This window comes from Plectropomus leopardus, chromosome 1 (genome assembly GCF_026936395.1).
Source record: "Plectropomus leopardus strain MGB_pleo_1.0 chromosome 1, ASM2693639v1, whole genome shotgun sequence".
NCBI classification, from domain to species: Eukaryota; Metazoa; Chordata; class Actinopteri; order Perciformes; family Serranidae; genus Plectropomus; species Plectropomus leopardus.
Window position 1 is genome coordinate 13,568,048 of NC_142176.1, and position 24,375 is coordinate 13,592,422.

Consider the following 24,375-nt stretch of genomic DNA (forward strand, 5'->3'; position numbering starts at 1 on the left):
AGTTCAGACTGTCTCTGAACGCAACTCGGCCGCTTTTCACCCAAGATGCACCTGTCCAACTGAACTGCCGGAGAAAAGCCATTTTGTTGTGCTAGCTAGCTATGTGGGTAAAAGAAAGCCACCGAATAATATGAGTCTACTGTATCAACGCTAGCTATGTCGCTTCTGCTTGTTTGTTTAGTGTCGCAAAATACAATAATTGAGCTCGTTAAAATCTGTAAGTAGCCAAGACTGGCATGTAGTAGCCTAAAACAAGCTAAAGTGTCGCTGAGAAAGACGAAAGCTGGGAGCTTAAGTGTGCTGCAGTTTCAGATAACACACTGTTAGCTAGCTATCTGTTTACTTAGCCGACGGTAGTTATGTTTTCTGATTAATTAACCCACCGTTAGTCAGTGTTTGTTTGTAAATGTGTTTTAAATACAGTGCTATTGTATGTGCTGTCCACCAAAGACAACTGGTTCAACAAAGAGTCTGTAGCTGAGTGTAAATAAACAGGCGGCTGAACAATCACACAGTAACTTGGAAAAAAACACACTTGAACCATACAGCGTTAAGCCAAAGCGCTAATCTGATAATGGCAGAGGACACCCGACAGGACAAGAGAGCCAGCTTCTCCGCTATAACCGAGCACAGCACCAATGGGATGGCCAGGACCTCCGCCGTGGCCTCAAGCAAAAGTGGCGCTTCAAAGAAATTAGTGATCAAAAATTTTAAAGGTACTGTCACTGATCGTTTTCACCTTTGTTATCTAACACTTACATCATTTCATGTCAACACAGTAAAGTATGTAACTTTTAGAGCAAAAAAGTTGTCTGGGTTGTGTATTTTATAACAGTAAACATAATACACACAGTTATTGTTGCAGCAGGACTGCAAAGACAGAAGGGATTTCCTTTGCTGTTTTGGTGCATAGACGACAAACATAAATATAGATTACAATGAATACATTAAAAATATTTTAAAGATGTTATTACACTATAAAAGAAATTAAACAAGAACCAGGCAGGAATGTGCGAAAATATATCATAGGGTAAATAAGTTTCACTGTATTTCATTTCTTTCTTTCTCGTTGTTGTTGTTGTTGTTGTTGTTGTTGTTGTTGTTGTCCTGGTCCTGGTCCTGCATACAAGCAAATGTGCCCAACCCTCAAAGATTTAAGATAAGACAGACTTTATTGATCCTCACACCAGGGAAATTCACAGAGTGATCTTGCAACTTGAAATACATTTAAGTGGAGAGCGAAATGTAAGACAACACTGCAATATTGTTGCAGTAATCAATCCAAAATAAATATTATTTTATTGCTCAGTCCCCAAACAAAATAGTCTGCCTTGCAGCCCAGCCTCAGCAAACAGAGTATCAAGAGTAGAGAGAAGTGTGCAGAAATAGTATTTCAAAAAGAGGTGTGTTAATGTAACACACATAGACAGAGGTGAAGGCGTTGATGTAAAGAGTAGTGTCAATGAAAAGTAACTTACATATTTAATGGGCCCATAATCTAAAATAGGGGTAGAATTAAAGTGTTATCAATTGAAAGAGCATTTGGACTACAAAAACAAGTACAATTTGTTGACTTAACTGCCCTGACTAGTACATGTTAGTGTTTGTTTTTGTAACCAGTGATTTAGTCATTTTTGCTTGATGCATTGATTTTACTGGGGTGTGATGATTTTAAAAGCCTTTCACAACTTCTAGTTGTATCATCAGAGAATTGCACATACTGGATGTAGCCAATTTAAGATCTTAATACAGGTATAGGACAGTGTATGTGTGCTGTCACAGTTAATCAACAAGGTAATATTGTTTTCTTGATCCTGTTATTCACTCCTCTCACTTAACAAATTCATGAAAAAAACTATATTAGTTATGACATGTAATCAAAGAGAGAGAGTAAACATTTTCATTAGTTTATGAGGTAATAAAAAAAACTGATGCCAGAGCTGTAATATGCAGTTATAACATAGAGTAACTTTTCATATATTCAGCTAAGCAGGCATGTGCTGATGTGCACCAAATACTAAACACATTTCATTGTTTATAAAGCCTCAAAAATGTATTTTTTAATAAAAAAAAAAAATAAAATAATAATGTTTGCTTCAGGACTTCATTTGTGCAAACATCCTCAAAACAATACATATTCATGGAAATCAGAGGCAGAATAAGTCAGTGAAAACTCTCAAAATAAAGCTCTATAACACCATTGTTTTCTGCACATTTTCCTATGAAACAAAGAGTATTTACTTTCCTACCTGTGGGTCCAAACAAAGTGTGTGGTGCAGGAGGTTCATTCTTGATCATCACAAAAATGACCAAGAAAACTAATGTTTAGTTGTATTCCTTTTTATTTTTAATCTAGATATATTCAAAACTTTCTATTGGAGATACTGGTAAGCATAAACATATTGGAAAGGCCTCCATCAGAACCGATTGTTCTGTACTAATGTAACGCGTAACTTGTCATGTCAAAATATCCAAATATTTTCTATCCAAATGCTGTGTAAGGTTGTTAGGCAGTTCCCAATGTGTGTGACCAATAAATTAACAGTGTTGCTGTTTTCCTGTTGCAGACAGGCCAAAACTAGCAGAGAACTACACTGAGGACACGTGGCTGAAGCTACGAGATGCAGTGGGTGCCATTCAGAACAGCACCTCCATCAAGTACAATCTGGAAGAGCTCTATCAGGTTTGCTATTTGTCTTTTTAAACACCTGCAGTTTGATTTGTTCTTGTCTGAGGCCCTGATGGGTCTGTAGCAGTGTTTGTTTGTAGAAATGTGTCATTACAAAATAATTACATCACTCACAAATGCATCATGGTTTATTTATAACAGCAGATCATACAACACAGATTTGCCAATTGTTAATTTCAGCTCAGGGTTAGGATGAACTGTAAAGATAAGTGTTAGTCTATCACATCATAAAGAGAATCTCTATTCTACGTCTACTCATTTTTGTTACTGCTGTGTTGGTGTACATTGTTTTGGAAACAGCATTTCTACAAAACAAAAGTGGATGTACAAACCTTACTAAAATAAACAGTGGCCAAATCTAGAAGAAAACTAAGGTGATTGTGATGTACAGTTCTCATATTTTGTAATAAATTACCAAAAGCAGCTGTCTGGTCTTTTAAATTAAGAAATCCTGATACAAGTTTTCACTTTGTTTTTCTTGTGTTGTTGTCTCTCTTTCTTGAAGGCGGTAGAAAACCTCTGTTCGTATAAAGTCTCCCCCACGCTCTACAAGCAGCTACGGCAGGTCTGTGAAGATCACGTGCAGGCCCAGATCCAGCAGTTTAGAGAATATCCTTTTTTATGTCACACCTGTAGAAACATTTACTGATGTTGGGACAAACAGAGTGCATTTTGAACCACGATGAAGAGAGTCTTCCTTGACGATGTGTATCTTACCTCATAAGAAGTCTTAGCCAGCAATTAGCTGAAAAACAAAGTGCAAATAATCTTTTCTCAGCTTGCTGTTAAACACAAGGACGGCTAAATAAACATACCTACAGTGTTATATTTTCCAGCAGCCTGAAAACAGGCCAATTGTAATTTGTTTTACAGTACATTGCTGGTCAAACGCACGTAAAAATGAAGTCTTACTTCTTCGCTGGGCTCCCTGGATTTTGTTGTCATTCGTAGTGTATTTGGACACTTTTTGCTCTCCATTTGCCAGAATTCACATGCTTGCTGTTTGTAAGGAATTGGTGTGAACATTCTGCTGAACCTTGTTCAAACTTTCAAACTGTATATGCAAAAAAGGAACAAAATGTTGAATATTTGTTATAACCAGCCAAATCGGATTCAACAGACATAATTCTGGGTCATAATCCAACAGTGTCAACCAGATTGCACACCAAATCTTTTTGAGCCAAGAAGTGAGACCAAGGTGTTTATAAATGCCACTGGATGCTGTGAAAAATGGTCAATAGAAATGTTGGTTTTTATGAATGTAAGATTTTTCCTTAACATGGAGCTCACAGAGTCTTTGGACAATCTTTCCTTCCTGAAGCGAATGAATCGCTGCTGGCAGGACCACTGCAGGCAAACTGTAAGTTTGACAGATATGCATATTAATACTGTTCCACTAACAGGAAATTGTCCTGTAAGTGTTTGTTTTTCTCTTTATAGATTATGATCCGAAGTATCTTTCTCTTCCTGGATCGTACATATGTGCTTCAGAACTCCCTACTGCCCTCCATCTGGTAAAGTTCCAGTTTCTGCAAATATTCTGCATGTTTAGGTGAATTTCAGGAGGCTGATGTTTTGTCCGTGTTGCAGGGACACTGGGCTGGAACTGTTTCGTACCCACATTGTGAGTGACAGTGCAGTTCAGAAGCGCACAGTAGATGGCATTCTGGAGCAGATCGAACTTGAGCGAAATGGAGAGACAGTTGACCGGAGTTTGATCAGGAGCCTGCTGGGCATGTTGTCAGACCTGCAGGTATCTCATCACCTGTTAACCATGACTCATCAGTAGAAAAATAGACTGAATATATGTTGCGTTTTAACCTCTGGACTGTCTGTCTTTTGTTAAGGTTTACAAGGATTCCTTTGAGGAGAGATTTTTGATTGAGACCAATCGCCTGTATGCAGCAGAGGGACAGCGGCTGATGCAGGAGAGAGATGTGAGTGAGGCTGTTGTAACCTGTTGCACGCTTGATGCCAAGGAGGTGTTCCTCATTTGCAAGTGCTCTAAATATTTGTGTTTGTGTTCAGGTGCCTGAGTACCTGCATCATGTGGCTCGTCGGTTGGAGGAGGAGAATGATCGCATCGTTAGCTACCTCGACCAGAGCACTCAGTAATTTCTTTCTTTTTTTTAAATTGTACAGTTATTTTATCCTGTCACTGAGACCAAAAATCATGTCATATGTTCAAAATAAGTAATTTTATAAAGTTAACAACTTAGATAAAAAATAACACCTTGCGTGAATACCAATCTTCATAAAAGAAATGTCTTAAAATAAAAATAATCAATCATTAATTACTGTTTTTTAATGTAGTGTGCATCCATTATACAATACCATCAGGAGCCCTACGGTACAGTGCACTGTTATGTTTTCATGCACTGTTTGTTTTATTGACAGAAAGCAGATGGTGCATCATAGTCTGAACTGACATTTCTTTAGTAAATGTCATAAATTGTGTTTCTTACCATTATTTTAAATATTTTCATGCTGAACTCCTTCAACATCTTTTTAATTCTTAATAATTTATGTTATAAAATATGTTTATGTGTTATGTGTTTTTTTTACTCAACACATTTAATTAAAAACTTGATCACTCTCTACAGTTTGTAAAGAGAATTTGCAAAAAATGTTGATCTATCAATGTTAACAAAGATATGCAAGGATTAGTGTCCGACTTAATTTAACTCCTTTTTAGGGGTTTTGTTGTTGTTGTCATTTTTTTATTTCTAGTAGTTTTAAGCAAATGACTCCAGAGCTTTTGACATATTTTTTAATTAGTTTTCAACAAATAATTCATTACAACAAGACTTAGAATGGAAAAGTAGCCCAGGAGGTGACATCAAAAGCATTTTCTTGAATCAAAGGACAGACTTTGAATATGTTTGCAGCTACTCCAGCTTTTGGATACATTTTCTCATTTTTCTTTCACCATTATTTCACAGGAAACCACTTATTAGCTGTGTTGAGAAGCAACTTTTAGGAGAACATATGACCGCAATGCTACAAAAAGGTATGTCTGTGTGTAAGAAATGTGATAAATCATGTACATTAGCATACATTTTTTACGTGTGGCAATATATAGTTTGTCTGTGCAGCTTGATGTTAACAACTGTGCCAGAAGAATTTATAGTAATTTCTGAACCTGTACTTTGGGGTGTTTATTCGGTTTGCATCACATTATAAGGTGTCCCACCTTCTCAATAAATCACGCACTGTTTCAGTTGTTGCTTTAAATTATAATCAGGTCAATTAATTTCAGATTTTGTGACTTGCAGTGTAATGGTTGTGATCAAAATTTGCTGAAGCACAGTCCATGACTTAAGCAAAGAATGTTATCTGCTTGCCTTGAAGAGATGCTGTACACATTGTTAATTTAAATCTAGTCATGATAAACACGAAACTGTAAAATGCAGTTTTTATTTTGTAATGTATAAAAGCTAAACATCTGTAATGTTTTTGTGGCAGGCCTGAGCACCCTGTTGGATGAGAATCGTGTAACTGAGCTGGCCCTCCTCTACCAGCTCTTCAGCAAGGTGAAGGGAGGACTTCCCACACTGCTGCAGTTCTGGAGGGATTACATAAAGGTACAGCTCAACCAGCATATACGTACTGACACATACAGCCCACAGCATCACCACGAAACATGCGTGTCCTTTTTTGTCTGAAAAATGCATACTCTTACACTTATTGCTGAAACTTTCTCTGGTCGTAGTCCTTTGGTGGAGAGATTGTATGTACTCCAGAGAAAGACAAAGACATGGTCCAAGACCTGCTGGACTTCAAAGACAAGATGGACAACGTGGCACAGAGCTGCTTTGCACGTAACGAGGGATTCATCAACGCCATGAAGGAAGCCTTCGAGACCTTCATCAACAAGAGGCCCAACAAACCTGCTGAACTAATTGGTGGGTCAGGCAAATAAGTGACATGCCGTGGCAGCTGTGACTCAGATCCATACATTTCACTGTGCTTTCCATCATGTGATAACAACTCTCTTGTCCATCCCTCCTCATTCAGCTAAATATGTGGATTCAAAGCTAAGAGCAGGGAACAAGGAGGCTACAGAGGAGGAGCTGGAGAGAATCCTGGATAAGATAATGATAATCTTCCGTTTCATCCATGGTCAGTTACACCTCTCTCTGTGTGTGTGTGTGTGTGTGTGTGTGTGTGTGTGTGTGTGTGTGTGTGTGTGTGTGTGTGTGTGTGTGTGTGTGAATGCATGTGTTTGCTTTCTCAGTCAGTTAATGTTACTAACCACTATGAAGCGTAATACTCTGTGATTAGACCTTTTGATCTTTAATCCCTTCAGGCAAAGACGTGTTTGAAGCTTTTTATAAGAAGGACTTGGCCAAGCGTCTGCTGGTCGGCAAGAGTGCCTCTGTTGACGCTGAAAAGTCCATGCTCTCCAAGCTCAAACATGGTGAGTCCAACGTTTTATATCTTGAATTAGCAAGATGAAAGCTTTCACCAAATAGAAACTTAGGTATTTTTAAACTTGGACCCCATTTTCCTGTGTTTTTGTGTCGTAGGAAAGAATAGAGGCATTTTAAATATGATATATGAAAATATGCTGCCTCAGTTTCCATCCATTATAAATAATAATTTGTTTTTGCCACTGACAGGCTCATATTGGTTTTGTAAGTGTCTGACAACATTATGGAAAAGACCCTACAGAGAAATGAAATGTTTTTCCTCACTTTTCACTGATCTGTTAGTTATTGTGACCATGTCTTTCACATTTGCACAATTAAAGACTGTAAATTGATATCTGTGCTCCAGTCCTTTCTTCTCGCTCGGAAAGAAAAGTGTTTCATTTGTCCGTAAAGTCTTTTGCGCAATGTCAGACATTTAATAAGCAATTATACAAACATAAGAATTTTGACCTGTCAGTGGTAAAACAAGCACTCTGAATGGACTTAAATTTACAGTGCACAATGGTACACTGTAATAGTGTGATACCAGCAAGTCTAGTGTACAGTTGCCCATAGGGATTACATTGCTGCCTGTTTTGCCGCGATGGCTACAGCAGTTTTGCTGAATACTACACCAATTTAAATAGCAAAGGAAGTACTACAGTAAAAGGATATTTTGTGGTTTTGATTTTCTCCAGAATGCGGAGCAGCTTTTACCAGTAAACTAGAGGGGATGTTCAAGGACATGGAGCTGTCCAAAGACATCATGATCCAGTTCAAACAGGTACTTCATGCATATAGATCCACTTAAAAAAAGTACACACACACACACTTACCTGTATAATATGGATGCCATGATTACAGTATTTCTATGCATTCCAGTGTGCTGTGTCATTTAATGCATTTTCCATGCCTAATTGTAAACATTATGATATTTCTACTCAGTATATGCAGAATCAGAGCGAACCAAGCAACATAGAACTTACTGTCAACATCCTCACTATGGGTTACTGGCCTTCATACACTCCAATGGAGGTCCACTTGCCCCCAGAGGTAAGAATTTTTAATGTTTTGTTGCTGCTCTCTGTCCAAACAACGCTTTGACACTTCTCAAAATTCCATGAGCTGCACATCGGGGCTGTGAAAGCAGTTTTTTTGTGGGGTTAAGTAGAATTTGAGCATCAGCCTATTTGTTTAAACAGTATGTATTTATTTGTTTATTTATTAAGTGTGCTGATTTGTAGTATGTGGGCAGAAACATGGGGACGTTATTGACAAAAACATTGTCAATAGAAGAGACCCTGGTTGTATCTACACACTGATTATTCTTTCAACTTGGCAGAGTCATGGATTGACAGACTGTTGAAGACAATCTTGGTACAAATTTGATCTCTTTATGTTTTGGTAGATGGTGAAACTCCAGGAGGTGTTCAAGTTGTTCTACCTGGGGAAGCACAGTGGGAGGAAGCTGCAGTGGCAGCCCACACTGGGCCACGCTGTGCTTAAGGCAGAGTTTAAAGAGGTAAGAGCATGGTGCATCCTGACAGGGCATAAAGAAGAGAGAAATTTAGCCTTTGCTTAGTCCTGAATCATAGAATAGCGTCAGCCAGATCTGACCTGTGTCAGGCAACTATACAGCTGTGCCCTATAGACTCTCATGCAGTAATTTTCAGGTTTCTGGTTTTGTGGATTTCGAGCTAAACATTGTGCCAGTGTTATGTGTAATAGTGATGCTCATTACCCGTCTTTATCTTTCTGAAACTGTTTTCACTGCCGACTGAGTTTGACACCCTGGATATATCCTACAAATGCATATTATAGACCCTTCTGTAATGCTTCTCTCTGAAATCGCTTATTCGTTTTTCAAAAAATGTGTCGATGTTTCTTCAGTGAGTGCAGTAGCAACAAAGGGTCAACTGGCTTAAGGAAATGACTGATTTGTACTTACAATGACAACTTTATCTTACAGGGTAAAAAGGAGCTGCAGGTCTCGCTGTTCCAGACACTAGTGCTGCTGATGTTTAATGAGGGAGAGGAATTCAGCATAGAGGAGATTCGCACCGCAACTGGCATAGGTTATACATATCTTTAAACATTTAGTACAACTATTCTGTTGTAAAAGATGCACCTGCTGAATAACAATACCATTTTCTCTCTTGTACTGTACAGAGGAGGGAGAGCTTAAGCGTACACTGCAGTCCCTGGCCTGCGGGAAAGCACGCGTCCTTAACAAGAACCCTCGAGGCAAAGACGTGGAAGATGGAGACCGTTTCAATTTCAACAATGATTTCAAACACAAACTGTTCCGCATCAAGATCAACCAGATCCAGATGAAGGAAACGGTAAAAATAGGTCTTTCTTTCATCCTTCACACCTCTTCCTCAACCGTGGTGTACTTTACTGTTTTACTTACCACTTCCAAGTGTTTTCCTGTGCTAAAAGATGCCTCATCAATTTCTTGAACACATATTTTCCCTGCAGGTTGAGGAGCAGGTAAGCACCACAGAGCGTGTGTTTCAAGACAGGCAGTATCAGATCGATGCAGCTGTGGTGCGCATCATGAAGATGAGGAAGACCCTCAGTCACAATCTACTGGTATCAGAGCTCTACAACCAGCTCAAGTTCCCTGTAAAGGTGATGATTCTCAAGCTGTTTACTCTCATTAGTCGCCTCGTCTTTCAGTATTAAAGGTGCATGTGCGGAATGGGGGGTTGTCTTGCCTTTTGGCCGGCATCGAAGCTAATAACAGTGCTGAAACAATGTCTATAAAAACAGGACAGCTGGCAGAACGGGATCATGGGTGGCATGGGTGTGTTCTTTTGACTACATGTTATGCGTGCAATCCACCGTGGGAGATTTAAAAGTAGTTTATAGCAGTTAGCAGCTAACTCAACGAAGAGGAACAGTGGTTGTAAATATTCATATATTGTAAAAACAATGAGGTCTGGAAGCTCCTCACCCTCTGAGGAGAGGAAGACGTCAGCCGCCATATAACAAAGACAAAAATGAGATAACAAGTGACAGAGAACAGAGTTGATTGTTATTATCATTTTATGCCAATGTTATTTTTTATAAAGCACTGCTGATACATATGCTAAATGTTTAATAAGAAATCAATGCAGTTGTTTTAAACGTCACACCAATCATGCCTGTTTTACTTTCGGGATGTCGGCATGCTGTCTAAAATCACACACTGGCCCAATGGCACAATCTCTGTGTAAAAGACTTATCTTCCAACATATGCATACACACAAAGCTCACTGGAGTCTGTCTTTTCTCTCTGCAGCCGGGCGATCTGAAGAAGCGGATCGAGTCGCTCATAGACAGAGACTACATGGAACGCGACAAGGAGACTCCAAACCAGTACCACTATGTTGCCTGAAGGGATGCCACTGTTGCTGCCATGCTTTCCTCACTGCAAGCGTACAGCTGGCCCCTCCTAAAACAGCATTACAGCCCTTCAGCCACCCGACTCTCCTCTGGTGCCCATCTTTCCCTCCAGCCACGATTCTGGACGCAGCGTCCGGGTCACACAGAGCTCCAGAGAGACGAGAGAGACTTGGCTGTACTGCTCCCACTCTGCGTTATCTTTAGTGGGACGGGGCTGGAGGAGTGGCCCAGGTTGTTGATGGTTGGCTTATGTGACTTCTGCTAATGCAAAACTCAACTGAAAATAACTAGCACTTTCCTCTGTTTTTTTTCCTCCCCAGGATTTGGATTTTTTTCCCTCCATTATGTTCTAAAATCACTTATTTTCTACTATAGTTGGTTTGTCTTGAGTTTTAAGTTTTTTCTTTTTGTTCAAGGCGTTTTCCTTGTGAATGGCTGCATAAACTGCTGAGTGTAAACATGATTGGTTTATTGCTTGGTTTGGCAGGAAAACAGCTGTTAAGGACGAGAAAGAGACTTGTGAGGAGGATGAAGTGGTGCGGAGGGATTTAGTCAGACTTGTTTGGGTCGGAGGGAGGGTTCATTGCTTGTAACACAGAAGCCAGATGACATGCAGGCAACACACTTGGGTATTTCTTTGGGTATCTTCTATGTTTTGACCAAAATGTCCAAATGTCCAATGTCATGTGCTGACGTTTTTGTAGAACAGATTGTATTCTATGTAAGAGTGAGAAAAGTGAACCTGAATAAATGGATATTTAATGATTCAATGAATGATTTGTAGATAACCAGCTAGTGGTAGTGGATTTTTTAAAATTTATTTTATTAACTTATGTCCTGCCCTGTTGCCTATCAACTTGAGCTTCCCAGCTAGTTTTTCTTGCTGACAGTATGCAACTCCTCCTCTTCCTTTTAATGGTAGTGGAATAAGCGTAGTGTGAGCTGGTGAACAAGGAGGTCTTCTGTTTTGTATGTAGCTCTGTGGTTTGCAGTTTAATGACACAGTTGACCCACAAAATCACCATTTGTAAATCAGTTAAATCAGTTAAATCATGTTGTGTTACCCCCAAATTTGTGAAGAAAACTGTTTTTTCTGATACCTTTGCAGAAAACAGCAAACATACAGATTTTTGATTTTTCGGGAGCCACATTTAACAACATCAAAACTAGATCAAAACATCTATTTACAATCTCACAATTCATGTAGTATAATCTAAGTCTCTTTATCCATTTCTATGCATTTTCACTTTAACTTTACTATTTAAAACTACTAAAAGTGAAACTCATCTATGCTCTCTTCAATGCCAGACTACAGTACTAACATTTTTTAGTAAAATGCATGTGTTTGGTAAATTCTGAGCACTGGATAAATGATACTAAGATTATACTACACAAATGTGTGAAAATTTGTAAACAGATGTTTTGACATAGTTCTGCTGTTAAGTGTGGCCCCCAATCAATAAATAAATGACTAAATTAGCTGTTTTCTATGAATGCAAGTGAAAGAAAGTTTTCTTCAATAAAATTCAAGGTTACAAGCATGACTAGTTGATATACAAATGGTCTTTTTGTGAATGATGTACTCCTTTAAGTATCAATAACATGGAAAGTCTGTTACCATCCATAGCCTTTTTTCAGTTGGTATCACTTTGCCCCAAATGATAAATTTAGAAAGTTGAGTTTTAATTTAAGTTTTGATGAAAAAAACAAACAATCAATTTGGGGATTAAAGTCACTGAGATATTTTCATTTTTGATAGAGATTAGTCATTCAGGATCTTAATACCTTAAGTTAACAGAAAGTGGAACTGAAAATGAAAGAGTATCTCTTAATGCTTTCATTATCACTGAGGGGAATGCACAGCTTTTGTATGAATCAGAAATAGATCATAAACGAAGACGTCATCAAGAGTCAGTTGTCAGACATTCTAATATCATTTTAAGACAAAAAAAAACGTCAGCAAGGAGCGTGGTTAAAATATTCAGGAAGAATGTAGCAGGGCCCTGATAAGTCTCGGGCTGCAGCATTAAAGCAGCCCCTGCGTTCCTTCTAGGGTTTTGCAAACCCTCGTGAATTGATGAAGGTGTCAGCTGACTACCCATAACACATACACTTTGCAGCCTGCACAGCACTGTGTGTGTGTGTGTGTGTGTGTGTGTGTGTCTTCTCACATGCTACAGTACATTTCATATACCATATAGCTGCACTTTTACTGAATGTGACATGTGTTTTTAGCATGTTGTGTGACTGCATTTTTATTCATCCCTTTTTAATTGACACATACTGTACTTGCTGTTGTGTACTTGGTTTTTGAAATTAATTTAAGTGAGAAGTGTCAAGAAGAAGCAGTAGGGAAGTACTATTACCACAGTGTGAAAATACTCTGGTATGAGTATAAGTCCTGCATTGAAAATGTTACGTAAGTAATAAGTGTAACCTGGAAGAAAAAAAAAGGTATGAAAATTTAAAGTACCCAAAGCATAATAATAATAAACTTACTCAAAATAGTTGCCAAATAAGTTTCTGTCAATCAACTGATTAATGAACTAATCCCTTCAGCTGTAAGTGTGTAAATTGCTGGGTAGATTAATTTTTAATAAATATTTTATAAACTTTTTTATAAACTTCTCATGTCTATAAATATTAATTTGTAAAGCAACTAAAGACTTACGCCGTCAGTAACGAAGTAAAAAGTACAACTTTTGCCTCTGAGATGTAGTGGAGTAAAAGTACAATGGGGCACAAGAAAATACTAAATTAAAGTACCTTACATTTGTACCAAAGCACTATTTAAGTAAATGAACTTGGTTAAATTCCACCACTGGGAGGAAGCAAATATATATTTGTATTTACTTTGTTGTTTGTCCCCACTCTCTTATTGCATTTCAATTACTTTTGATTAATAAGCCTTGACCTAATGTCACTGGTGTAAGTTCCTTGAACCACAGTTGTCATATTATTCCTGGAAGTGCATTGTTTTTCTCATTAGGAGCCTCTTTACACTCACTCGACACTATGTGCAGTTATGTAAGTCTGTAATAAGTCACATTTATTAGCACACGTTTTTTAATGCAGTTACACAGGAGAAATTTGGGTTATCTATTTTCTCCGCGGTGTATATTTATGTCATTTTGTTTCTTTAACGGAGCAGAGTTGATTCGTGCTGCCCTGAATAGAGCTCGTGAGGGAGAGGGGAGGAGGGGGGGCTCACGTGACTGGGTGGCTCGCGCTGAATGCTAGTTCACATGACGAGTTATGGCATATTCACTCGGTGTGGCTGTTACCGACGCCTAACCCCGTTTAACGACAGTGTCTACCAGCAAGACTCTGTTTAGGATCACCAAACAACGATTCCTTGTATCTTAAGAAAACAGAGAAACGTAAACAACAACAGGAAGTGGAAGAACAAAACCAGTGACGCCTCAGTTTTAGCTAACTGTCCGTCAAGTCAAGTGCAGTCCGCCGCGGAGACCCACCTGCGCCTGCAGCGGCGACACAACACCACCTCCTCGGGCTTTTAGCTCTTCTGCAAGGGGGACAACAGGGAGAAAAGTCACTCCGGGAGGATGAAACTCTCTCACGCTTTGTCCGCGCTCATCATCGCGTGGTGTGCGGTTTTAGGTGAGTGTTTTTGCGGTTTAAAGCTAACCTCATTGCCGTCCTGCCGCTACCGCTGGACCGAACGACGTCACGGAAGCTGACCGTGAGTCCGAAGTAGCATGTTGTTGTGAACAGGTAGATCTCCTGTCGTTTAGCTGAATCAAGTAATCGATTAATCGTTTAGGTCGACAGAAGGTTAAATGGAAACTGTTATGATAAGTCATTAATCAAATTGTTCAAACTTTTCAAAATGTGTCTAAAAAATGGCTGCAAACTGATCAAAGACTGCATGAGGATGGAACTGATGGGAGGACAAAACTATTTGCAGACCCCAGACACTCTTTTTTTGACATTTTATAGATTAATCGATTCATTTATCAATCGAGAAAATAGTCGACACGTTAATTGACAGTGAAAATAATCGTTAGTTGCAGCAAAATGTTGTCTAAATATATCAAAGTTACATAGCCAAGTAACATTTTTTAGAGCACATTTAAAAACAGTAAACGTTAATCAAAGGAGATTAAAAAGAACAGACACTCAATTCAATTCAGTTTTATTATGCAGCAGATGTTAAAAACGTAGTAAAAAACACATAAAGCTCAAACAATATGACACGGAAACATGCAACATTTGATATTAATTTGTACACAGGGTGACTTGCACTTATGCACATTCAAGCTCCACAGGAGCAGATCAGTACTGTCCACCATAACTCCATAAGGCCTGTAATAACTCAGTGAGCATTAAACATGACAAACAGCTCCTAATATGTAAACCATTTCCAGTGTACTACACATTACCATCAACAGGCCATGACAGGCATGATCAAATGAAAACGCAGGAAATTAACAAATAAAACTGTCATAAACTGGAGAAAGATAGTCGAGTCAATAAGGGTATTCAATATCACGACAAACAGCATTACACAAAAATGGAATTGCACAAACAACAAAATAAAATACAGGTAGTGCTAGGCAGTGTGGTCGGGCATGTCCACATAATTATGTAAAAGGCTAAAGAAAAGATAGTCATGTGTGTAATTGAGTATTAGATAGGTATTATTAAGGGGATGTGAAGAGTCTCACCATCAACACTGAATGTAGAAATTATGTATTATCCATGAACATAATAATAATTATAACAAATATATATAATAATAATGCATTTTATTTATAGCCGCCTGTCAGAGCACTCAAATAGTAATATACTAATATAATAAACTGACAAAAATCATACTTATAAAAATGTCGATATGTGTGTCACCATTAGATCAGACCGAATATGCCCGCTTGAAAAGATGTGTTGATGTTTTGTTATGTCTTGATTTAATATATTAAAATAATAAAAAAAACAAACTCATGGTGTGTTGGCCAGTAACCAATAGAAACTTCTATACCCTTCTAAGTTTGATCATAAAGTGGATATCCAGAGTTTCACATGGATCTGTTGTTGCAAGTCCAAAGGTCATCTGTCCTCGGGAAGTTGTGTCAAAACAGGTCAGTTACTGGAGAGGTCCCTGGACTCTATTCTTTTCTAATCTATTCTAATATAATACCCAGGTTTTGTTAATGTTGTGGACCAGCAGATTGGCCTCATTGTTGAGTCATCTGAGAGCTTCATGTGACCGCTGTGATGGCTTTGTGTTTCACACAGCCCAGTCCAGGCCTACTGACAGTGTTATTTTATGACCTGTTTAATCGGCCTGAGCACACACACACACACACACACACACACCTGGCCGCTGACACAGGAAAACAGGCCAACATAGTTGCAGCTTTTACCTCTCAGTGCTCATCCTAAAATAAATCCTGGGAGTACTGGCGTTAACTCAGTAGTTCAGTTTTTATTTCCACTCTTTATCATGTTGAGGATTTCCGCTGGAAACTTTGGTGAGGTTAGAGTTTAAGCGTGCTGGCATCAGGTGAGGAGATGCCCTCAAAACATAAGTGGCAGCATCAGGGAGAACACGTTCTGTTTCGGTATTAGGGCTGCACAATATGAGGAAAATATAAGATGTGCAATATGCTGATAATGACATCACTTGCGATAAATGAAGGGATATTAAAATGTAGTCAGGTCTGCCATTCTGCGGCATTCAGTATTCTGCTAAAATACAACACATTGCTTTAACTACCTTAAAAAACAAATGCAACCAAGTGCGATATCACAGTTTTCGCAACGTGTTTATTGGGCAATTGACTTTGCCATTATGATAAAAACAAAACAACATCTTTTGCAGACATATTTGTTATCTTTGCTGTGAGTACTATCTTACCTGCTATCTGCAGCTCCATACTTTGTACACATGCCCGCGTTTCAAGATCAGATTGCAGTGTTGTGTAAACCGTCTGCTGTGTGTTTACTGGGAGAACAGAGAGGTGACATCAGGTCTGGGTCACATTTCAGTAAGGAAATAGGATGAGGGAAGGGAGTGACTGACTGACAGAGACTGACACAAAACAACAACACGGTGCTAGTGCTTTCTCAATTAATAGAATATATTGATCCTAATCAATATATTCTATTAATTGAGTAAGTTCAAGGTGAAGGGAAGAGAGGGGAGGGAAGTTAGAAGAAAAAGGAAGAGAGAACAGTTCAGTCAGTCAGCTGAGTAATAAGTGAGTTATGACATTAGTGTCAGAGTCATGGCTTACAAGCTAAATAATTCTGTCTCTCAGCAATATCAGCAGGAAAGCAGCCACTATTTAAAGAAGTGATACTCAACTTACGGCCCGTGGGCCAATTCTGGCCCCTGGATAGGGTACCAGGTGCCAGAATGCACAAAACAGCATCAAAATCGATTTTTTTTTTTTAATTAAAAAAAAGTGCCAGTGGAGGATCTCCCACAATCCCCGAAAAAGGTCCAAGCTAAGTCAGTAATGTCCTAAAATGGTAGAAATGTCCTTAAATCCTAGACACATCCTAAAATCCTAGAAAGGTCCTAAAAATTCGAGAACCGTCCTGAAATCCTAGGAACATGTATGGAGCTGCTTCGATTGGCCCTGGCCTCCTGTCATTTTACAAAAGTGGCCCCCAAACAAAGTTAAATATCCCTGATTTGGAGCATCTCTTCAATACCTGTTTTAGCAGTAAACATCCACAGTGGCAAGGGAATTTTTAAACCTTTTAGCACTATAGGCTTCTGGGCATAATATTTATTTTTTTCCCTGATGAGTAGTTTTTATTTTTATTGGTCCCTCACACTTGATAAATCCTTTATCACTCAAATCTCACTGAAAGAGTAAACAATTGAAACACAATTGCATAACATACAGTACAGTAAATGAGATCCTGTGCTGTCGGAAAGTTAGCCAGAAGTGGTCATACAAAAACCACAAACTACCTCTTAGCCGTCATTCTGGGAAGTGTGAAGAAAACGGTGAAACGTTTTTTAAGGATATGAGTTGTGGGTTTGATAAGTACATGAGTCCTGAATAGCCATCGTAGCTTCCGAACAATGAGTTCATGGACACAAACATACGCTGATAACAGTGAGTTGGCAGTTTCCAGAGCATGAAGATATTAGTATCATGGCAGTGTGAAAGTTAGTGCGTTGATTGGGCCACCAAGATGGACTCCATGTCCGTCCCTCAGTAGAGTAGAGTAACAGTTATACCTTGCACATGTAGCTCTAAAAAGCATTATAGTTCTGTGTTTGGTTGTTGTCTTTGTCTCTAACTGTCAGCTGTATGCAGACCTCTTGTGGTGACATATGTGAACTGCTTTAATGTGTGTATGTAGGGCATGACATCATGTAACACTGCTTATGTTGTAATAATCACCGCTGCTATCATTTGTACTCAACTATAAGCTTTATGTAGCCAGCATGTCAAATACTGACATGTAGAAAAATAGCTTAAAGTGAATAATGTTTCCAGCATATTTTGATTTTGATTTAGTTGGTTTTTAAGTTGTTTGCTTTAATTGCAATGTTTTCCCATTATTTCACTGTTGTGCCTCCCATCTCGTTATGTTCTTCTCTACAGGTCACATTCAGGCTGTTACTCTTGAGGTGAAAGAGGGGAATTCTACCTGTATAAAGGCTGAGCTGTCCGCATCGTTCTCCATCACGTACAACACCTCCAACAGCACAGTATGTACAGTGAAGACAGTCGCCTGGATTTCAGCTCTGGAAACGTTATTGTGCATTGACTTCATTGATTGTATCTCCTTGTAAACAGTGGTCGTATCACTTGTCTTTCCTCAGAGAACAGTGCAGGTCCCTCTGCCTGACTCCACCACGGTCGATGCAGGCAGCAGCTCATGTGGTACAGACGACAGCTCGCCATGGCTGGTGGCGGTGTTTGGACCTGGCCACGCGCTGGGACTAAGCTTTTCGACCAATGGGAGTCTCTACAGTGTCGCTAACCTGTCACTGCAGTACAACCTCAGCGACAGTTCGATCTTCCCTGAGGCTAACAGCTCCGGTGAGAACAAAAAACGAAATCTGATATTGTCTGGTGTAAAGACAGGGTACTGAAGGTATACTGTCTTTACACCAGACAATATCAGATTTCGTTTTTATCAGATTTCTTGAGTTTTCTTTTAAGTATGACGTGTATGACTTACTTTATGCTTCGCTGAGGGACTTACTTAAGGGTGCTGCACAGAATCCTTTTAAAGGTTTCCTTAGTTAAGTAGAAATGTTAAGGCATTTGATGCATTGGAAGAAATTTTACATTGGTAATACAAAACAGTGTCCATGGAGACTGTATGTTTGGTTGCTCTCCCACTTGTGACACTTGTTAATGCCTCACCTGGTATCATTACACAAAGTTGGCCCATAGATATTTTTTAGAAAATTGGCAGAGGAAAAGACGACAAGAAAACCAATTGGTCAGAGAAGGAAATGGTTTTACATCTGGAGGAATACAATAAACGAAAAAAACATTAAGTGAATTTAAGCCACAATTAACAGCAAAGAGCAAATCTTGGAGGGAATTGCAACAAAAATTAATTCAAGAAAAGGGGCATCCGCTCCACCAACCGAGCCACCGGGCGCCCCATGTGCGTTGGCTGCTTCCTCGCTGCGGTGGATTAAGTTCCAGGCTCGGTCCTTTGCTGCATGCCAACCCTCTCTCTCTCCCCCATTTCACACTTACGCTGCTCTATCAGAATAAAGGCAGAAGCCTAAAAAAAAAAAGAAAAGGGGCTGTAGAGCTGCAGAAAGTAGAAGACCATTGTTTTTCAGAAATATCAAAATGTATTAGTTGGTGTAAAACATTTAAATCTTGCTAGTAAATAAAAAAAATAAACAAACACATGAGCTCGTATTTCACAGGTGGCATATTACATGTCTATAAGTAGTTTGTATTATGTTTGATTGCGTCCCAGATGTGGTGACTGTGGTGTCGGCTTCTGTTGGGATCTGGGCGACGGTCAACACCACCTACCGCTGTTTGAGCCCCTCTACTTTTGGAATTGGTGGCGCATCTGTCACTTTCTCTGACATGAGGCTGGAGGCGTACATGCCAGGAAATGACCTGAGTCCAACAGGTACGCCTCTGTTTTTAGGTTGTCTTAAGCTGCTTCTTTATGGTTGATTACACATTTATTTATCTTTTCTTTGGTCACAGAAAGCGTATGTATGGCAGATCAAGCCAGCACTACAGCTCCACCCACCACTGCTGGCACAACAACCACCGCCCCTCCAGCACCAACTCCTCCGGGAGCACCTGAGCGAGGCCACTACACTGTAATGAACAGCAATGGCACTGAATGCCTCCTGGCCCAAATGGGACTGCAGCTCAACATCTCTTATTTCTCTGTGTCTCAAAATAAGGTAAAAGATTTACAAGCAAGGACAATTCACAGTAAAAGAATCCATTCATACAATACCTTTTATTTGATTTTGATCTGAAATTTGTCTTGTGACTTAGGACAAAACATCCAAATCATGCAACAGATGCTACAAATCAAATGATAAACATTTACATATAATTTATCTTTGTCTACTTTGCCAGACTGTCCAAGAGCTGGTGAACCTGACTCCAAATCTAACAGCTTCATCAGGCTCATGTGAAGCCAGCAGTGCTTCCTTGGTTTTGACACAGGAGCGAAGCACTACGCTCACCTTCATCTTCACTCTGGTAAGATCATCCCTCATCTGCTATAATTGTAGCGAAATGGTAAGTTTGTTTTCATTTGGATGTGTTTATTCAAACCCATATTCTCCCGTCTATACAGAACTCCACGAGCCACAAGTACCACCTGAGTGGGATAACTCTGCTCGCTAATTTGTCTGATGCGACCGGTATGTCATTAGTCACAAGCCGCATATTCTGACTCGTCTGATTTCTTTAACTCAACTATTACTGATCCACCTCTCTCCACAGATCCCATCAGAGCCAGTAACACCAGTCTGGACTACCTGCGCAGTACGCTGGGCCGCTCCTACATGTGCAATGCGGAGCAAACTCTGGTCGTGCTGCCAACTTTCTCTCTCAACACATTCAAACTGCAGGTCCAACCTTTTGCAGTCACTACCAGCCAGTTTGCTACAGGTGCAAATGTTTTCTTTTTCTATCCCTGCTGTTATCCACCATTTATCTACCATTGACTTTTCTTTATCTTTGTCCTTTAATCTTGATGTTGATAGTGATGATGTTGGTAAGAGGAGTTAGCAGTTCACAGCATAAAAAAGACAACCTTAAGGCTCATTTATATTTGTTTTACAAAAATACATACATCGATTTCAAATGTTGTAAACGTCACTGATCACATACTTCCATGCGTCCTTTATGATGGCACAGATACAGCCAAAGGGCATTAGAGGACAGAGACAAATCTTTAAGACAGCAACAAAAAAGGCGACAGATGATCTCTTAACGGAGGCAACGTTGTCGACAGCAGTGGTCTGTGAGGTTGTTAAATACATCTCGACATGTGGAGGAGGAATTATTCTCATTATGTTATCAATTCATTCAGTTTTGCTGTTTTTTAAAGGTCTTGGTTGTCTCCTACGGTCATAGCTCGCTTTAACAATGCTACACTGCCCCCAGGATCTCCAGTGGTACTGCTCAGTTTTGTTTGATCCATAAACTTTCAGAAAAGGTTTTCAGATAAACAAGTGCTCTCTGTGTGTGTATCTAACATTGAGCATAAATGAGCCCTAAATCTAAGGGTGAGACTTAAAGGAGCAGTGAGTAGGATTTAGTTGCAACTAGCGAGTGAAGCATTTTAGCTGTTGCCATCATGGCATTTTGGAGCCAGAGGTGTTTGGACGATAGTGTGGAGGACTCACTGACTATGGTGATTATTCGCAGACAGCCTGTCACTCAAAGCGGCCTGCCCTTAATTAAGTGTAACTTTAAGCCTTTAAATAGGTGAGTTTTGTAGAAATTCTTCTTCTTCCCATTCAGTTGCCATTTTTGGGAAATTAGCTATCGAGATCTAAATCATTTTTTTGTACCAGACTGTAAACATGTTTATTTCTGCTGTAAAGTTGGACATTGCTTCTGAAGCCTGCCTCAAATGGCCATTCAAGGAACTGCAGTTTTTGGCACTTAAGCATCAGCTAAATTTTACAGCCCCAGAGGTTAAGTATAGTTGCACCGGTTGTTGAGTTTGAGAATGTAAAGAAAGCTACTCTATACAACTGACAAGTTTCTGGATCCAAAATTCTGTAATATAACAGGACCCTTTCACCTTTTCTTTCTGTCTCTAGCGGAGGAGTGTCAGATGGATCAAGACCAGATGCTCATCCCCATCATCGTTGGAGCAGCTCTCGCCGGCCTGGTGCTGATCGTCCTCATCGCGTATCTAATAGGCAGGAAGAGGAGCCACGCTGGATACCAGACCATCTGAATGAACCCCTCATTTCTCTTTAACCTGACAGACTGAACAGTGGAGCGATAAACCCAATCTGTGAGCAAGTGATAGACTGTGGACACAAGTGTGAGTGAATGAAAGCAGTTGTTACTCTGTGGTGAGTGCATGTTTTTGCATTTATCCTTCATGACCTCTGGATTTTTTTTTATTCTACTTTCAATTTCTCTGTGAGATGATGATGAGAAGCCACAGACCTGCTAACTTTAGACAGTGTGCATCTTGAAGCCCCAGAAAACAAGAGGCTTCACACAATCAATGATGGAGGCAGTTTGAATTCACTGTAGCAAGTTCACCGTCAGCTGTTCTTGCTCCATCAAGTTCTAGGAGTGGGTTGAATTTGCTTGAACTGATGTTTTTAGCCATGTAATTATTTATAATAAAAAAAAAATGTTAATTAGAAAGCAGATGAAGAGTCAAATGAAGTAAGAAGATATTTTTTTTAAATGGCTTGTGTGTGCAAGTAAAACAAAAAAAAAGTTGAGTTTCTATTTTTACGCCTGCAGATGCTCATTAGCATTTCTTCTGTAAACTTTGAGCTAAAGATGATCCAACGCTAAAATAAAAAGGGAAAGCTCTTAGTGTCTTTTCCAAACGTTTGCCCCCACAGTAGAGACTGTCCCAATAGTACAGCGCACCTAAAGTCCTGAAGGGTGACATTTTTTCATCTTGTGGGAACAAGTTCATTATCTTGTGCACACAGGATAAACAGTTTCCTTTTTCAGAACTGAAGGGTCTTTGTACAATATAAAGAGGCAAAGTTCCCTCCCTTCCAGTTGAACACCATAAGTCCTTATTTTGGAAAAAAGATGTACAGTTGTCAGTGGCAAAGACAAATAATGATTTTGTTTTAATTGTTCCATTAATTACACATATCATGTTTGTCAATGTCAATTTAAAAGATAATTTTGCAAGTGAATAAAGTTGCAGTTTGTTGTAAATCTGTCAAGGTATAAGACTGTAAAAGACTACACGCTGTGTAAGTGATGTCATAGCTTTCTCTTTCGCTGAAGCTTCGCCTCTGTGTTTCCGACCAGCATGTATTCACACAAGCAACTAGTCTTACTTTTTTGCTTCTTAGCTGCTGTAAAGACCAGAGGCAGCATTCACAGAGCTTTCTTGTACGAGTTTCCAGAGTGACCAAATCCAGTAACTAAATTTTCTGAGATTTTTCCCTTCAAAGTTATGACTAGATCTTGGTAAAGATAAAAGTTATTTACAAGGTATCTTAGACCTTAAGAGAGTTCCTTAAGTTGAAAACAGTTAATGACTTTTAAGTGGCTTAAGAGTCTCTTAAGCAGAGGAGAAAATGGTGAAAAGACAAAGAAGGAGAAGAAATATTCCCTTAATGCTGAATATCAGTGAATTAATATCATTCTACAGACTAGATGGTAACGAGATAATGTTCGTGGTTGATCTCATAAGAGATGTGCTTACATCTGTTATTCATTAAAATAATGATTTAATGTCAGAAATAAAGTGATTATGACACCAAAACATTTGAAACTGGAAAAGTGCAGCAGTGTGATCACACAAAAAGCACTTTCACAGCCTCATATTGTGATGCAGTTCACCTCATTTCCACTGGATGTCCACACCTTGCAGGCTCACAAAAAGGGTGTGTCTGTGCCAACCAATCACATCTGTTAAAAGAATGTGTCATAGCTAGCACAGGGTCAACCACACCTCCTCACTAAGGTAAAAGTTCCTGTGCTTTACTTGCTCAGAGTTGCTCTGAGAATTTTCCTAAATCACCCCTAAACTAAGACTCCTTGCTGGGTTTTTTATGCCAGATTAGGAGCTCTCTGAGAGTATTCTCAGAATGGTTGCATCTTCAGGAGCCACTGGATAACAAACATCAGGTAAGACAATGTCACATTTGTTCATGGAACAAAGCTAAGTTACCTAGCTAGCTAGCTGCTGTTGTGAATATATTGTGGGAGGCAAGAGATGTAATGCACTGAGCGGTTTCAGAGGAAAAAACTAAATGTTACTACGACAAACTTAAGGCAAAGTGCAACTTTCTTGACTTGCAAAATTATCTTTTAAAATAACAAACGTGTAATTCATGGCACAATTCTTAGGGATCAAGAAACTATTTGTCTTTTGATGTGACTACCATGCTTTTTTCCCCCAAATAAAGTCCCACTGATAATACTGGAAGGGTCAAGACTTCACCTTATAGTGCACTGAGGCACAGTTTAATTCAGCTGATTAAACACAGTCTGGTTATTGTGATGATTATAAAGTGGAGAGCTGCTTTGAGTAATCGGTGTGTAATGATCTGGCCATGCAACTCTGCATTACTAAAATGTATTTTATATTACAAGTGAACAGGTGCATGGATTTATTCCCTATTCTTGCTTTACCCCACTTTATCTTTAAAGAAATGTTAATATGAATTGTAGTGATTTGATCTTTTATTTTTTTTTTAAAGAAAATGGTTTGATCTTG

At 39.2% G+C, this 24,375-nt stretch overlaps 2 protein-coding genes across 2 annotated transcripts; both read left to right on the forward strand.

Annotated features, from left to right (window-relative positions):
- Positions 1-43: 43 nt before the first annotated feature.
- Positions 44-11,256, forward strand: cul4a (cullin 4A). Its single transcript, XM_042492476.2, has 20 exons — positions 44-716; positions 2,568-2,683; positions 3,195-3,298; positions 3,980-4,049; positions 4,130-4,203; positions 4,280-4,442; positions 4,537-4,626; positions 4,718-4,800; positions 5,632-5,699; positions 6,155-6,273; positions 6,402-6,594; positions 6,707-6,811; positions 6,999-7,109; positions 7,800-7,885; positions 8,047-8,154; positions 8,510-8,623; positions 9,071-9,176; positions 9,271-9,443; positions 9,583-9,735; positions 10,388-11,256. Exons 1-20 carry the CDS (start codon positions 575-577, stop codon positions 10,481-10,483), a joined length of 2,274 nt encoding a protein of 757 aa, XP_042348410.1. The 5' UTR covers positions 44-574; the 3' UTR covers positions 10,484-11,256.
- Positions 11,257-13,705: 2,449 nt separating this feature from the next.
- Positions 13,706-22,862, forward strand: lamp1a (lysosome associated membrane protein 1a). Its single transcript, XM_042492488.2, has 9 exons — positions 13,706-14,112; positions 18,081-18,187; positions 18,302-18,521; positions 19,429-19,590; positions 19,671-19,876; positions 20,058-20,183; positions 20,281-20,347; positions 20,430-20,597; positions 21,761-22,862. The coding sequence occupies exons 1-9, from the start codon at positions 14,058-14,060 to the stop codon at positions 21,898-21,900; spliced, it is 1,251 nt and encodes a 416-aa protein (XP_042348422.2). The 5' UTR covers positions 13,706-14,057; the 3' UTR covers positions 21,901-22,862.
- The last annotated feature ends 1,513 nt before the right edge of the window (positions 22,863-24,375 follow it).